We start from the raw sequence: 17,865 nt of genomic DNA, 5'->3' as shown, positions 1-17,865 counted from the left end.
AAGGACTCTAGTTACTATACTAGAGTTACCTGTACCAAAAACCAATAAAATATTTCTTGTTATACTTGCAGATTCATAGAATTTAGATATGGTTTATTTTTAAAACGGCGGACAGTAAAATAGAAGCCATCAGCCTGCTGGGTAAACGTCTAGCATTTCTCCTGCGTAGTTAACGTATCCAGTGTTCCGATGCACTCATTTCAGTCACTTCAGGAATGGAATGGAAACTCTTAGATCATAAAATTATTTTATCTAAATAAACTAGTATGAAATAAGCTACCAAAACAAGGAAAATTCAGAGAGTATCATGAAACCTCAAAACATGTAGACTTTTCTGAACAGTATTCTGACTGAAGATCTTGTATTCCTATCAGACACAGATTTTTATAGAACTAAGAGCATATAGTGCAAGTCTGCTAATGTGACTTTGTATCCGTGTTATCATGGAAGAACAAAAATGTGAAAATACAAATCTAAATTAAAATAGCAATAGCTTCCTTTTGGTGTGTTCTGCCTTGGCTCTTCGTGGGTTCCTGCATAATTAAATCATAAGATGAATTCTTGTCTACCATAAGAGACTCTGACCTAAGTTAATATTTAAAGGAGACAACCAAAAGTTTATTTTTTAAAAAAACAAATACAATTCCCTTAACCTTTACAAAAGTCATGACTTCGTTGTCACCTAAAGCTGAATAAGGAACCACACTTCTTAAGGAGTAGACAAGCTACATCATGAGTAAAGAAGGAGTTTTTAAAATACATTTACTGTTTACCTTTTATGAAAACATTCTCTTATTTGTATTTTCCCACATATGTTCAGTTTTTAAAGTGAAAGATCCATAAATCTGTGTTACATCATAAAACCTTTCTGTATATGTTAAAATTTTCCTAGGTCCCACGAGAATGTTGTAAATTAGTCACAGTATACTTAAGTTTAAATCTATGTCTTTGCTTGGTTGTTTTTGGGGGGGGGAGAAAAAAAGCCTTCCATGCTTTGAGTTAATTTTATTGGTACTATTTCTCTTCATAGTTGCTACATTGCCAGCTAGTAGGGAGAAGAAATGAAAGTTAGGATATACTTCCTTTCAGATGGTAAATGCATAGAGGCATTTAACTGGCTGTGTCACGCACTGAAAACAGCATGAGGCAATGAACTTCAATTTATGAAGCACCAAAGATACCTTAGATAAAGACTTCTAGATTGTGAATTATGTTCTGGGAAGAGACTTGAGAACAGTTTCATCCCCTGGAGATATTTAAGGAAGGGATAAATAGTTATCTGGGTTTCAGATTAAATGCTTGCCTAAGGCTTCAGTAAGAACTGAGGTTTGACTGAGGTCCTGTATTTTCATAGCGACAACAACAAAAAAAGAAAGAGATGACGGTATTTCAGATCCAGTATTGTTTGGAAATTTTATCGGAATTTCTTGTAAAATATGTTTAACAGAGATTCTCCCAGTATTGAGAGTTTTGAATCTTTAAGGAAAGGACATGAAAGTAAAGTTGAAGAAATCCTATTTAGCTTTACCATTTTTTGCTTGTTGAAGATTCTTACCTTGAATTTCTTTGATTTTTAAAAGGACAGAGGACCCCCAGATCATAACAAATTTAAGTGTCTTTGGTGTTAAAGCTCATTGTTGGTAACTAGTAATTTTATTTTTAATAACTCTAGTAATACAATTAAACAAAGCCCCCAGATAGAATATTGAAAGAATCGTGTTTGTTGACCTATATTTTTGGTCTTTTAATTATGTATTTAAGTAATTGTATCTTCTGGGTTCTTATTTGCTATCGTTAATGCTGACGACTTACACAATACTTCTATCACATTTTATTTCTTCTCAATTATAATCTGTAAGGTTTTAGGATTTTTTAATGTATCAATCGCTTTGCTTTTTCACGTAATTCCAGTTGTAGCAGTTTTAATTTCTGTTGCCCAAGTTAAAGTACTGTTACATATAAGCCTATGAAACTATTTTAAAATTTGAGTTTTAGCAAGAAATACCGTAGACTTGTTTTAAATCTTTAATATTTAGTAATATGAAATATTAATATTTAGGTTATATTTGGTTATGCTATAATTGAGGTATTGTTGCAGAGCTTTTCAGTTAATTTTATATCTTCTTAGCTGTGTTTTGTAGCTATACTTTAAGATATCTTCACAGTATATGTAAATCTTTAGCATATACACTGTAGCTGTGTAAAGAGAAACAAACCATGTTTACAACTATTTTCTTTAGTCTGTATCCCTTTGTTTTTAATCACTGTGCTGTAAATCTTATACATTTAATCTGTTACTTGTTAAAATTTCTAATGTCACTAAAGTACTTGTTTTCTGAAACCCAGCATGTATGCATCAGTCCATAAACATATACACTAAGTACCATTAAATTGAACCTCAAATAATTCATTAATCATCATAAAGTATATAATGACCAGTTTTATATAAAGTTGCAAAACAAAACCTTTTTCAGACTAAACAAATTGTAGTATATTCCAAAATTCTTTGATTAATAAGGGATTTTGAAATTTCTACTACAAATGTAAAATAATTATACATTTCAACATGCATAGAATTTTTAAATAAAAGTAAAAGAAATATTATAATACCTTTTGCATCTGTTGATAAAGCAAACCCAGAGACTTGCTGCTCTTACTCTTGCTTTTAAAAATCAGTGAAGTTTGTTCGTCTGTGACTTTAATGGCAACTGCATTTTTGTTTTGGACCGTTGAATCCAAGCTGTACTAAGGAACTTCTTTTTCTTCTTACAGCACAAATCAATTGAATTTGACAAGCCACCTATGTAATTTTAAGTAGTATAGTGGAAGTTCCTGGTCTGCGGGCTGTCTTTAATCCAGCAGAGAAAGCATTGTGGCTTTGCTCTGTCTGCCACATGGAGAAATTCAGTAACCAGCTGCAGCTGACCCAGATTGTATATACAGTACCCTTGAATAGTGATTCCCTCTCTTTCTCAGGAGACTCAAGTTCAGCCCACATATTACGTCACCAAAAATTTGCTGGAGACTTGGGGGGAAAATCTCTTTAGGATTTCCTCTCTGTAGCTTTAAATAGGGGTGGGGGTAGTGTGATCAGCAGGAGGTTGAAAAGCTCTGAACAAGGAGAGACTGTGCAGGTTGAAGGAAGGGCACCATCTGGAAACAAACTATCATAGTTCAGCGGGCAATTATAAAACAAACATTTTAGTCTGCTGCCCAGAGACCTTTTAAGTTGAACACTGAAAAAATAGTACTCAGCTTCACTTAGAAGTAGGCGCAGGCTGATGAGTTTGTTTTTTATTACAAAGAACAAGAGTTAGACTCTGTTCTAAGAGGCAGTCCCCTAAATAATATAATACTCTTTATAGCCTAAAAGAATTTCTAAACATTGAGTTGCCAGTTCAGAAGTTTTTAAAGTTGTAAGAAACCTGATGTTGTAATATGTTATATCTTACTGTGTAATGTTTCTGAGATAAAACTGTTCATTTTTTAAATTCTAATGTTATATAATTAAATTCTGATGTTATATAATGTCACTGCCTCCCATTCTGCAGCATGACTCCTCTTGCCTGAATACGGTTATTCTTATTAGTTGATGCTGTGATTTAAAAGCAAACATAACCCTGGCCTGAGTGGGAGAAAAAAGAGAATTCTGACTCCCTGCTGGCTATGGGAACTTAGACAAGTCACTTTACCTACCTCTGGCCCAGTTCTTCTGCTATGAAATTAGGGTGCTGGAGAGGGAATTAGTAACTGTTGAGTACCAACCATGCTTTTATATTTCATTAAATCAAGAATGTTGATTAACTCAGTGGCTGAGGAGACACAGATTTAGACATTTTAAGTAATTTGGCCTAGGACTTCCATACTAAGCGGTAAGAACTGGGATTTGAATCTCTCTCCAAAGCATTCGGCCACACTCTCTCTCATTGGATCATATAATTGCTGATTGCTGCTTCTAGATAAAACCTGTGCGTTTCTACTTTCTATGCATACCGTGTGCTTTCCCCTCTTCGTTGCCTTACCTTGTGCTACGTTCTCTTTCTCAGGCCCTACCATCAACTGTTTGTTGATCAACAGCCTTTATTTAAAGTCAGCTTACAATAGTTTCTACTTATTTCACAGAACTAATTATTTCTTAAATTCCTATGACATACATAGGTATAGCAGGGGTTCCATACTCTAAGGCCTACAAATGCTCACAACAAGAATGAAGCAGGTAATGTATATAAGTGAAGTAAACCAGAAGTAAGAGAGCAGAAGAAAATAGGGTTATGACAAACTGGCATCCTTAATGGCTCGTATAATGGTATCTACACCCTTCTCAGCTATACCTCATTGTTGCCAGATCTCCCCCCAGCCCTTTTTTTTTTTTTTAAGGAAAAGAGGGTCATATGTAGATATGTCTTATGGTATTTCCTGATTTTAAAAACATTGGGACAGCTTCTAGCCTCTGATTTATATTATATAATATATTACTTGATCATTCAGTGATCATATTATATTCACTAATAGCTTAATCTGGAAAAATATGAGATAGTAAGCTCCTCCTGAGCTCTTTGCTTGAGTTATTTAAAGCAGTTAATAATATCACTAACCAAGGTTGGAAAGTGGAATGGCAGGTGTTTAGGGACAAATAATGGTTAGTTTGGCATGTTAAATTGAAAACGAAAGTCAGGAGGTGTGTTCTATACAGAGGTTTGGAAAGTCATCGGCAATTAGGTGACAGTTGAAGCCTCAGAAGTAAGATAATCCAGAAAAAGTACATACAGAGAGAAAAGATTAGTGACAGAACCATGGGGAATACCAATTCCAGGGAACATGAGGAAAAAGAAGAATGGTGGGAGGGTGGACGCGAGGAAGGTTCAAGCCAGTAAAGACCAAGAAACAAAGGGAATAGTATAAATACTGCAGAGAGACTGAGCAAAAGGGAGGAGACCAAGAGAGATGTCTAAAGATTTAGTAATGAGGAGATCATGTATGCCTTTGCCAGAATAAGTTTCAGCAACGAGATAGATGTGGATTTCAGATTATCTACAAGTGTTAGCATGTGTGGATCAGTAGAAACTTATGTACTGTCAGTGGGAGTATGAATTGATATAGCTTTAAAAACAACGTGGCGCTGTCTTGTAAAGTTGAACATTATAATGTAAGACATGCATGTATGTATAGATCTCTGCTAGAGAAATTCTTGTACACGCGCACCAGGAGACATTTACAAGAATGTCTGTAGCAACAAGGAGGGAGGGGGCAAGTAACTCAAAACTCTATCAAATAAAATGAATAAGTAAATTGTGATATAGTTACATATTAGTTTATTCTCAATTTAAGGAATTACAGCTGTACTTAACATGAATAAGTCTTAGAAACAAAATAGTGAGTAAGGCAAAGCAATCACAGACCATATTTTTAAAAATTGATTTAACAACCACTTTAAAATCACTTACTGTGTACCCATTCTAACTTTACTGATATTATTTAATTTAATCACACATATATAAAGTATGATTTTTTTAAAGCTCAAAAATAAGCAAAAGTAAAATAATACATTGTGCAGGAATACAGACAGGTGCCTCAAAAAAAAAACAAGGGAATAATCTTAAAATTCAGAATAGTTGGTTACCTCTAGACAGGAGGCAGGGAGATAACATAGGGAAAGAGCATGTAGATGATACAGCAGTACTGATGTTGTAGTTCTTAAGTTGACCGGTATTTATTACATTGTTTGATAACGACCAATATTATGTGTTAAACTGTTATTTTTTAAAAGGTAAAATTATGATTCTCATACAAAATGAATACATGTCAAATGTTCTGTTTAAATCGTTAAATATATAAGGGAATCAGGAAGATATTACAGCCACTTCAAGGGAGTATCACACATACATGCAGGCAGTCAGGAATGCCGAAATGAATTTACAGATAGTTGCAAAACCGGTCAACATCCACGGGGCAATCATCAGTTACATCCCACTGGACGTAATTCATCAGTATTTTTATGGGCAAGAATTTGTATTTTACAAGTTTTCAACAACTTACAGAGTTGTAAAATAGCTCAGGCCAAAAGGAGGCACTGAAGAGAGGGTATACCTAGTAATCATTTTTGCCTATTCCAAAGTCTGTCACAATTTTCCTGACCCAAGTAAACTTCTATATGTACCAAATATTACATAAAAATAGAATGAAGGATAAAAAAGGTAAGTGTACTAATCTGTGTTTCTCTTTCAGTGTGTTTGTTGAAAGAGGGAGGGGCAAGGGTTCTATCTTGAGGAGGGGATCAGATTTAAATGAAGGGCGGCTTTGATCTTGTTTTCTTAAATAGAGGAGATTTAAATGTGTGCATTGGCTTTGGGAAAGGAGCCATTGGAGGGTCAGTGATAGTGAAGGCAACAGTGGACATTCTAGAGGAGGCAGTAGCGATTATGTTCAAAATCACAGGTTAGATTTGGAGAGAGGAAGGGGATTCTCCTTCCTCTAAGATGGGAGGAAAAGGAAGGGAGCCAGGCTATAGATTTATTTGAAGTCATAAAAAATGAAGTTGAGAATCTCTAAAGAAAAAGAAGTATTTATGATAGGTGGCTTAAAGAATACGGTTAAGATTTACTGAATGGAATAGGAATGATACTAGGATGAATAAAAGGATTGCCATGCCAGCCTTTTACATTGTGTTAAGCGCTAATTGTCTGAAAATCCTGGTCAGGATTTTCATTTTTTTAGAGTGCAAGATAGAGCAACCGCCTGAATGAGTTTATAGTCTTGAGCAGATAAGATATAAAGACAAAAGATTTTCAATAAGAAGATTATAAAGTCTTAAAAATTATCAAGTGAATGGTATAGATACTGTATGAGTTTGTAACAGAGTGTAATAAAAAATAAAATAAAATAAAACTTGGGGTACAAGTGTATACTCTGAGATCCAGCTCTGTCACTAACAGTTTACAGGGCATTAGCCACTTCCTTAATATCTGTGGACCTTAGAGTATTCACCTATAAAAAGAGGGGTTTAGACTAGACAGTTTCTAAATTCCTTTCTTGGAATCTGTGAAAAAACTAAAGAACAGTTGACACTGACCTGGATATAAGATATGATTTAAATGGGCAGAGTTGAGGCTAGGTCTCATTTAAGATGGAAGAAGTGGCATGAGAAAAAACATAGGGCTTATTTGGAAGGCAGTGGGTACATCATTTTAGTTGCATTTACTCTGAGAGTTCATGAATGGGCAGTAATGAGGAGAAAGTAGGAAAGTGTATTTTTCTCTCCAGCTATAGTTGTCTTTTACACTTTACATGTGCATAGTAAACTCTCAGGAAATATTTTTTATAGATGTGACCTTGCATATCCAGAACTAGTACAACCAAATTATTTGGGGGTATATGTTCTTTTTGTTGGTACAGAGAAAGGGCAAGGTTAACTTCAATTTGTAGTCACATGAACTGTTTCAAAGACACAGCTGTTAATCTTTGAAACAAGATGTTTCTGCCAGAATGAGACAATTTTCAAAGTAATTAAGACTCAAGTGACAGTTATCAACTCAAGGCAAGGGGGTATAGAACTAATACTAAGTAACTACCCCATGGCCAGGTAGTGGTTAGGCTGGCTAACTTAAAACTTCAGGCTAGGGCTTCCCTGGTGGCGCAGTGGTTGAGAGTCCGCCTGCCGATGCAGGGGACACGGGTTCGTGCCCCGGTCCGGGAGGATCCCACAATGCCACGGAGCGGCTGGGCCCGTGAGCCATGGCCGCTGAGCCTGCGCGTCCGGAGCCTGTGCTCCGCAACGGGAGAGGCCACAACAGTGAGGGGCCCGCGTACCGCAAAAAAAAAAAACTTCAGGCTATACCACAACTTGGAAAATAGACATAAAAACTGAGGTTCGGAGATTAAAATAACTGTCTTTGTTATATACAACTAGTCAGAGGCAGAGCCAGTTCAGGAGCTCAGTTTCTTTCCATTAAGACCCATAGGTAGGTAGGTACTGGAGTTTCTAACTCCAGCCTCAAGCCGTATTTTTAAATGGTATCATAAGAGGACATTTACAGAAAACATACTTGCATGTCTGACCCCAACTCCACAGAAATCTAGGCCTCAGTGGTCATGTTTTAACAAGGTAGCAGTGTATTAATAATGATACATTCTAAATATGGCATATACTGAAATACAGCTATAAACTATACTCTTCCAAACTATAAGTAGGAAAACACTCATTTATCTAATTTCATTTCAGGTATCTACCTGTCAGATTTAACATACATTGATTCAGCATACCCATCAACTGGCAGCATTCTAGAAAATGAGCAAAGATCAAATTTGATGAATAACATCCTTAGAATAATTTCTGATTTACAGCAGTCCTGTGAATATGGTGAGTTTCTGATAATGGTATGATTCATTTACACAGGTTGATGGCGACTTTTCACACAACAGGAAACATCATTCTAATATAAAGGAAAATAATGATTGTATCATTTCACTGTTTAACATTTAGCATCTTGTTTAAGATCTTGCTTTTGAGGAATTGAAGTATTTCATATTTAAAATGCTAAGTTTTATCTTTTGCTTTTCTGTTATTTTGTAGCAATTTTGCTAACATAATTTTCACAATTATTTTCTATTCTCTTCATCTCATTTGATCTCCCCGATGTATTATGTAAATAGTTCTTTTATTTAGTTAGGGAGGGAGCTGAGACCCTTGATCCTAGTTAACAGTTGACTAGCTTTCTTGACTCCTATGTTGAGTAAAAATTACCAATTTTTGTGCAAGATGTATTTTATGGAAACACATTTATAGAAAGAGCTTTTGCAAGCCCAAATGATTAGGAAAAAAATGTTTTAATGTTTTAAAATGTTTGGATGCTTTCAGTTCGATAGGGAATAAAGATAGACTATTATAGCTATATAATTTTTATGGTGTTTAAAAACCGTGAGTTTACATTATCTGAAAGTTATATCAAATAATCTCGTTTTATACTTTTCTCAATTTTTTTTAACATAACATCAAATTGTAATGTTAAATTAATCATATTTGAAATTTCTAAGTAGGGAAGAAAAAACTACTTTACAGATGTGAGCCAGGCTTCTTTAAAAATAAAAAACCTAAAGAGCCTTACATCTTGTATTTAGATGAGGTTTGAATATAAATCACAGTGATGTCTCTGATTTTTTTCCATGAAGTTTCTCAAGTACGTGGGACTTTGTAAATGGGGCTATTGGGGTTTTTTTTTTCTTCTTCTTCTTTTTTTTAAATCTATACAAACAATATACAACTGTAGTTTTCTAAATTACCTCCAGTTTTACGTTAAATAACATTTACCTCAGTAATGTCCTTCTAGAGTTCATTTAAATTTTGGTGCCATGTGGCCTTAATTTACCTTTAAATATATTTTTCTCAGCTTAACTTTAAAAATTCTGCCTAAGATGTACTTTATCAGATAATTATTTATCACATTTTGCCTAGATATCCCCATGTTGCCTCACGTCCAAAAATACCTGAACTCCGTTCAGTATATAGAAGAACTACAAAAGTTTGTGGAAGATGATAATTACAAGTAGGTTGGATCTTCAGAAGTGGTTTGTATAACTTTGTCCTGTCCTCCACCCTTTCATCACAGTGTATTTAAACATCGAAATCCTACATCTTATCATGCATATGCCTAATCCAGTTGTACATTTACAATGGTAAAAGGTTATTTACATGTATTTCTCTTTAGTCACTTGATGTGATTGAGCCAATATACAAGTACCTCCTCTGTTCTTCCATTAAAAAGCATTTCATGTTTCTGAAGTTGTTGAGATCTGATGTTTGGTAGTTCTAGTTTTAAATTTTTTCCTTTCTCTCTAAATTCAAGCATTAAATCTTTATGGAAATTTATCTTTGAATAGGCTGAAAAATTAATGAAACAGTCTGTGAATAGAAAAATTACTCCTTTTTTAATGGTAATTTTTAACACAATTTTGAACTCGTTTTCAGTTGTTTTTGTGTATTGAGAGAATATTGAACCTTCTGGACTCTGGGTTAGAGACATATTTGTTCAGTATAGCACCACACTTGCCCTTTTTTCTACTCAAGCAAATCCTTCTTCATTAAAGATTTTTAAACTTACTTTTAAGACAGCTGATATCCATTTCCTTTTCCTTAACCATCCGCAGTCCTGCCCAAGGGAGGAAGGATTTTTTAAACATTAACCCTTTTTTATTTTTCAGTGGTGTGCTATACATCATGACTGCCAGGTTTTTCCCCAAAAGATAGGAGGATAAAGAGCTTATTTCTCTTGAGACTTGTCATTTTCCTTGTAGCTTCATTTGTTAATTTCAAAATTTGGTGCTGTTCCCAAGCTTTCAAATTTAACTTGGTGTCTTCCACAAATATTTTTTCCAGTAAAAGGTTATACTTTAAAATTTTATCGAAGTGAAAGGCTAGGTTATTTTTCAGTATTAATGCATTATATAAAATTTTTCTTATGCCATATGATAGTGATGATCAACTTCCTTGTTCCCTAAGTTTCAATAATTTTTAAAGAATTCTGCAGTACAGAATTAGTACCAATAAAAGACTAGAAATTCTGGAAAACAACTAGAAATAACTTTTCTTCTAATATTAAATATATTAAGAAGCTCTGTATTTATACTTAAATGTATCTAAACCTTTATTAATGTTTGAAAACACCTTTATTGCCACCTTCTCCACCATACCATATTATTACCACTTTATATTTCTATATCAATTTTTATTTTACAGAATATTTTCTCAGGGTAATTCATTTGAAAATGTATGAAGTCAGTGGATCGGCTTTTTAAGGTTGGAGTTGTTTCACAGATCTGATGTTGCCCTAGGTTGTAAGCTTCTTGAGTTTGATGGTCTGTGTCATATTTATCACTATTTCTTCCATCTCTCTAATTACTGACATAGCACAAAACACTCATGTTTTGTCCAATTACGTACAGGAGATTATCTTAAAACTCAAAATATGAGTATGTACTTATTAAAATTTCTATATCCGGCTCAAGAAACTTAATGGATTTAAAAGAAGTTAAAGTTTATTCAGTAGAAATGAAGTCTAAGAAATTGTTGCATAATTATAGAGGATGGTGAATTTTAACTCTAAAAGGATAGAGTTGGCCAGTTAAGCCATTAAGTAGTTTTAGCTGTCTATAACCTGACATATTATAAGATAGCTTCATTTTGGTAGGAAAGCGGATGCTATTATACTGATTTTTGTTTTCATGAGTAGCTAGAACTCGAGCAGCCTCCTCATTATATTCATTAACAAATATTTATTCAGCTTTTGCTATTGACGAGTTATTGTGCTAGCTGCTGGGATTACAAAAGTAAGATCTTGCTCTTGCCCTTAAGAAGCTCAGTCTAATGCAAAATCCATCCACAAAACAAATAATTACGAAACAATTCAAACAGTACTATACTAGAGATGTGCCCAGGATGCTATGGGAACATAGATGAGAGGAGACCTAACTCAGCTTTAAGTGGGAAAAGTGAAGAGAAAAGAAACATGAACAGCTTGAGGTGACATTATTACCTGAGGCTGCATGTGAACCGGTGAGTAGGAGTTAGCTCCACGTGAAGAGTTAAGAAAGGTGTTCCAGGGTATGGAAATGATCCGAGGAATAGGGTGGGAAACTTTGTTCGCTTTGGGGAACTACAAGTCTCTTGGTGGTGTTGGAGCATCGTATGGGGAACTGAAGAAGATAGTGTTTTCCTAAAGATACAGTTGTATTGCATGAACCTACCAATTAAATGTGTTGAAAATCAGAGCATTTTAACATAAGAGCCATTAAGGTGATAAGTTAGAAAAAAAATGGTTTTTTATGATGAAAGATTTAAATAAAAATGATACTTCATTTATCCATAGGCCTCTGTTTTCGGCAACTTCATCTATATAGGCAGCCAATATCAGTATTACAAATTACATGTATATGTTTTAATTGGGGTGAAAGTCTTTCAAAGTTATTTCATTTTAATACTGAGCATAATATCTTTTCTCAGTGAATCAGCATCACTGTTATGTATAGTGTTTTGATGATGATACAGGCAACTGACACTGACTAGCCTTCACTGCTGTGCTGTTTAAATGCTTCGGCTTTTATACTGCTGTCGGTTATCAGCTGATACTGATAGCAATGTGATTCTCCCATAGCCTTCTTTCTGTCCCTTTCTATTTTGGTTCTGTGTTAGGAAATTGTACTTGTTTTGTTTACTTCTTTGTCTTCCACCTACTAATCTGTGAGCTTCAGAAGGGAAGAGACACCATGTCTGCCTTAGTCTCCATTATATTCCAGTGCTGAGAGCACAGTGCCCGAAACAAAACAGGTGTTCAGTGAATGAATGCAGCATAGTCTGGCGCCCAAATAATTAAAGTCAACGACTCTGTAAAAAGAAAAAGAGCAGAGAGTTCTGGTTAATCAAACATCTGTTCAATACATGCATTTTACATGGTCAAATAATTGGAATACAATTATGTATAATTTCTTCTTTAGGATATTAAAGAAATACAAGTTAAGAACCTATAATAGATTTATCATTATAATATCATGTATAATATCATTTGTATTGCGTGGTTTCATTGTCCATTTCCGGTTGGTGAACGCTAAAAAATAAAAAGTCTTTATTAATTTCCAGACAAACAATAATAATACAGAGTACACCAAAGTGTATTTCATGGACTACATCAAAATATTTTCTACAACTGCTTTAGTATCCTATTTCCTGAAAGAGTTTCCACTGATAGGAATTATAATCTCTTTTTGCCATGGAACTCAAAACTGATATTTTATCCTAAATGGAACTTAAGTACCATCTAACAAACTTTGACTTAGGAAAGGGATTTATCCTGGATTTTGTAAATAACCTTTTCATTTGTGTAGATAGATCTTTCTTTTGATAATTTGAGTTGGTTGTTTTTTTTGGATGGTTACTTTTAAATAAGGTGTTTTTTAAATTTTCAGTGTTACAGAGGCCATTAGCCCACCCAGTAAAGATTCTAGAAAGAATTTGTATAATATATTTAATAATATATGTGAAAGTTACTGAATTTAATTGTCAAGTATCAATATAACCTCAAGTTAAATCACCTTTTAGTCATTCATCAAATATCTTTAAATGTGTTGAATTGTTTGGCAACACTGGGGTCGTTTGGGGAGATTTCTCTGATTTTAAATATGAGTTTTTGATGTTTTTTTCCCTCCCTAATGTATCCTGGAATCACCATAAGATCAGCTTTGTATGAAAGAGAAAGGAGACTTAATTAAAGATTGCTCTTGAAGAAAAATATATAGCTGAGATTATTTTATAAAAATGTTTTAAGGTTTTTGGTAGAAAATACATGATTTTAATATTATTTTGTCAAATATTAATCATTTTATGTGCTTTGTTTCTTTTTGAAATTCAGGCTTTCATTAAAGATAGAACCAGGGACAAGCACACCACGTTCTGCTGCTTCCAGGGAGGATTTAGTAGGTTAGTGCAGCTTTCTCTCATTACCGGGTAATAAACCAGATAACCTAATAAGAAAGAATATACTCCAAAGTGAATAAACACTTAGCACATTTTATTCTGCATGTACAGTTTTCTTTTTGGTATTAAAATATGTCCGTTTTCCTGTTGGTTTTCTTGTTTAATCAAAAACTCCTTACTTGTAGTTTGTACAAATAAATACGTACAAATAAATTTATAAATAAATATGCCAACTAATCAAGAAAAATAGATATAACCAACAGAAAATAGTAAGTGTTTATGAATATCGACTCTTTTTCTTAGTTAAGAATACACTGTCCTAGGCAACAAGGCTTGATTACATTAGAAATTTCTGTGGTCTAAGTGGGAAATTCTAATTTGAATAATTATAAGAGTCAATTTTAGTGGCTTAATTTTTTTTTTTAATTTCACTCTAATACTGGACCAAGTACTGAAAGTATTAAAAAATAGTGTTAGTCCCTTAATTTTTATCTGTTGCATTACAATGGGGATTTATATGTATACCACACATAATCAAAAATATAAAATTGAAGAGAATTATTTATTTTTTAAGAATTCATAAGTAATAACCTTTTTTAAAATTCTAAAATAGACCTTGGCACTAAGCTTTATATTATTGTATATTCTAAAAATATTTGGAGACCCATCTAATGAGGTATGAAGGAAGTGAGGGAACAAAGCCATGACAGTGTCTTGGGGGAAGAGTATTCCAAGCAGAGGAAATCATTTCAGTCTAAATCTGTTTAAGTTTGCTTTTCTTTTCATTCTTAAAGTGATACTTTGCAAATCTGTACATTTTTGAGTTCCACTTTTTTAATTCCCATAAGCTTGAACAGTGTCAATATAGATTTAAATTCTAACTTGAATGCTTGACCTACCTACCCTACACATTTTTTATCTAAGAAGAAGCTGAAACTAAGAGTGAAGAAATAATGTGTAAAATAAAATGAGCACTGAACTAGGATTCAGAAGACCTGAGTGTTTAGTCCAGGTTTCATCTGTGATATGAGATCCTTACCCCTTCTCTTCTAATTCTGCTGCTTCTTCTGTAAATGGGGAGGATATTTATACTGGCTACTTAGTGCAAGTAAAATAGATAGAAATTAATGGATATTGTATGTATTGAGGTTTGTGTTTTAAGATTCAGAAAATAAATATTTCTCTTGTTCAGTCTGTTAAATAGAATAAATATTAAAATTTAAACCACATTTTATATTTCATATCAAAGGATTACAAATAAAACAATTTTTTTAAACCATGTAACAATTTCTCTCCCTCTCCCTCTCCCTCTCCCTCTCCCTCTCCCTGTGTGTGTGTGTCTATGTCTGTGTCTGTGTCTGTGTCTATGTCTGTGTGTCTCTCTCTCTCTTTTTTAATTTAACCCTTAGGTCCTGAAGTAGGAGCATCTCCACAAAGTGGAAGAAAAAGTGTGGCAGCTGAAGGAGCCTTGCTACCACAGACACCACCATCCCCTCGGAACCTGATTCCACATGGACATAGGAAGTGCCATAGCTTGGGTTATAAGTCAGCATTTTTAATTTTATCTTCCAAATTTTTATGTTTTTTTTTTAAGTTGGCTTTCTTTTCTATTTATTTTACTAGTTGGACAGAAAATAGTGTCCTTGCATAGTTTTATTTGTGTAACAGTAGTCTTTTTCTGATTTAGTAAAATATCTTGTTTGCATAAAGACATTTATTTCTTCCTTTACCTTAATTTGGAAATGAGCTTTTTCCAACAGTGCCTTCACATCTGGGGGAGAGAAACGAACATTACAGATCATCATCATAAATAAAATCAGGAAAGCAATATACCATTTTCATTTTAAATTATCATAAGTATCAAGAGTGATCACTTATCTTAACCCAAATAAGTCACTGTAAATGAAGCCTATAAAAATTGTTCTTTTTATTCCTAAATATAAAGAAAGGGAAACTGATCTTTTGTTTAGCTTTGCAAGATTGTTTTCTCAAAATGGAGCCCAAGGTTCACCTTTGCCATGATTTTTGTGAAAATTTAATAGCTATTTTCCAAAAGTGAATGTGAAAACAATTTTTAATGTACCCAAGAATCAAGATAAAATTAAAGTATTCTCTGTTACATAGGAAGATATGGCCTAGTTTCCTAAAAAGCTTTCCCTAAACTGTTAGTTTGAGGCTCTCATGATAAAATCTGTGTGTTCATTAGTATGAGAGTTCGGAAGTAAGTTCAGGATAGCAGGTAAATCTTTTATATCCTGAATCTTTATATAAGAGTATCTTTTATATCCTGAATTAGTAACAGTAATAAAAGATATGAAAAATATTTCTCTTTGTTTCCAGTTTCATTCATAAAATGAACACAGCAGAGTTTAAGAGTGCAACGTTCCCAAATGCAGGGCCAAGACATCTATTAGATGATAGCGTCATGGAGCCCCATGCACCATCTCGAGGCCAAGCTGAAAGCTCTACTCTTTCTAGTGGAATATCAATAGGTGAGAAATAATTCTCTGAGAGGGTTCCAACTTAATGAAAAATAAGATTTTTAATAAAACTCAGCTGGGAATGAGTAATTAACCCTACTACAAGTAGAAAAAAATTGATAAAAGCTAAGTAGCAAAGTAGATAATGAGATGATACTACTAGTAGCTACTGAAGTTAATAATTCGTAATTGTTTGAAAAGTGCTTGATGGTTTGACGTCAAAGGGGGAGGCATTTGAGGAATGGTGAGAAGAGAACCTGTGCTGATTGAATTGGTTACTGCATGTAGTTGGAATGTGGGAATGAGGAAAAGGGCAGATCAAGTATGACTCCCGGTTTTTTAGATTAAGCAACTAGTTAGATGGTGGTGCTGTTACCAAGGCAGAGAACACTAGAAGAGCAGCCATTTGTAAATGTCGAGGTATTTGTGAAGGATGACTAGGTTTGGGGAATTAAGAATTCTGTTTTGGACATGTTTGGTCCATATTGAGTTGTCAGGTAAGTAATTGAATGTATGAATCTGGCGCTTAATGGGGTGAGGTCAGGTTTGTAGAGACACGTATAAGAATTAGCATATTTATAGTATTTCAAGCCATGAGACTGGATGAGGTCACCTAGGGAGAGAATGTATATGAATAAGAGAAGACATTCTAACATTTGGAAGTGTGATTTAAAAAAAAAATTTTCTTTTTTTAATGGTGGGCCATCAAAGGAAACTTCAAAGGAAAAAAACAGTGTGGTATCACAAAAGCCCAGTAGGGGAGGTGTCTCTGAAGGGCAGGAAGTGTTGAATGTATCAATATAAAGTGCACAGAAGAGAAGTAAGGTGAGAATGGGAGTTGATCACTGGATTTGGCAAGATCGACGTCACTGGGTGCCTCAGATGGTGGGGGGTGGGGCACCAGCAACGTCGAAGACACATCAGCCAGGGTGAGCGTGATGATGACGTAGCTTTCAAGAGTGGGTTCCTTGGTTTGAATGTCTGAAAAGCTTGTGGCAGATTTTCAACAGGTGCAAGTATTGAAAGATCTGATTCTCAAGTACAACCCTTCAATGATCCCAAAGGGTAACAACACTCCCAGAGCCACTGCAAGATTTACTTGATGTTACAAAGAAAAAGAAACAGTTTTCTCTGACATGTCCTGACTTTTATTTAGCCTCCTCCAAAGCATCGACAGTCTGCAGTCAGAACCCAGTTCATTGCACTGACATCCTTCGGATGTTCTCTCAGAAGGTTCAGTTTAGCCTGAGGTCTCACTGCCACAAATGTGGTCGCCCCCCCATTCAGGCACCGTAAGCGCCATAAAGCAGTTGTCGTTGTCAACATCGTTATCATACTAGTGTTACCAAGAGAGAAGAACCGGGGTTTTGGGGCTTGGTGCTCCAGCCGGGTGTCGGGCCTGAGCCTCGGAGGTGGGAGAGCCAAGTCCAGGACGTCGGACCACCAGAGACCTCCAGGCCCCATGTAATATTAATTGGCAAGAGCTCTCCTAGAGATCTCCAGCTCAACCCTAAGACCCAACTCCACCCAACAGCCAGCGAGCTCCAGTGCTGGAGGCCCCATGCCAAACAACTAGCAAGACAGGAACACAACCACACCCATTAGCAGACAGGCTGCCTAAAGTCATACTAAGTTCACAGACACCCCAAAACACACCACCGGACTCAGCCCTGCCCACCAGAGGGACAAGATCTAGCCCTACCCACCAGAACACAGGCACCAGTCCCCCCAGCCAGGAAGCCTACACAGGCCCCTGAACCAACCTAACCCACTGGGGGAAGACACCAGAAATAAGAAGAAAAACGAACCTGCAGGCAACAGAAAGGAGACCCCGAACACAATAAGCTAAACAAAATGAGAAGACAGAGAAATATGCAGCAGATGAAGGAGCAAGGTAAAAACCCACCACACCAAATAAATGAAGAG

The 17,865-nt window shown here is 35.0% G+C and overlaps 1 protein-coding gene across 6 annotated transcripts in view; it reads left to right on the top strand.

The window, feature by feature from the left end:
- Window positions 1–17,865, top strand: part of RALGPS2 (Ral GEF with PH domain and SH3 binding motif 2) — a 162,588-nt gene that overhangs the window by 113,436 nt on the left and 31,287 nt on the right. For all 6 annotated transcript variants that reach the window (XM_029228375.1, XM_029228378.1, XM_029228377.1 and 3 more), the window contains 5 exons: window positions 8,219–8,356; window positions 9,449–9,539; window positions 13,395–13,462; window positions 14,869–15,004; window positions 15,800–15,951. In XM_029228375.1, coding sequence (XP_029084208.1) covers window positions 8,219–8,356; window positions 9,449–9,539; window positions 13,395–13,462; window positions 14,869–15,004; window positions 15,800–15,951 — 585 coding nt within the window. The remainder of the gene's footprint in view (window positions 1–8,218; window positions 8,357–9,448; window positions 9,540–13,394; window positions 13,463–14,868; window positions 15,005–15,799; window positions 15,952–17,865) is intronic.

The sequence above is a fragment of the Monodon monoceros genome, unplaced genomic scaffold (assembly GCF_005190385.1).
Source record: "Monodon monoceros isolate NGI ecotype Baffin Bay Population unplaced genomic scaffold, NGI_Narwhal_1 Super_Scaffold_18, whole genome shotgun sequence".
NCBI lineage: Eukaryota > Metazoa > Chordata > Mammalia > Artiodactyla > Monodontidae > Monodon > Monodon monoceros.
Note: the sequence above shows the minus strand (reverse complement) of the source record. Positions and strands in the feature narration are given on the sequence as shown.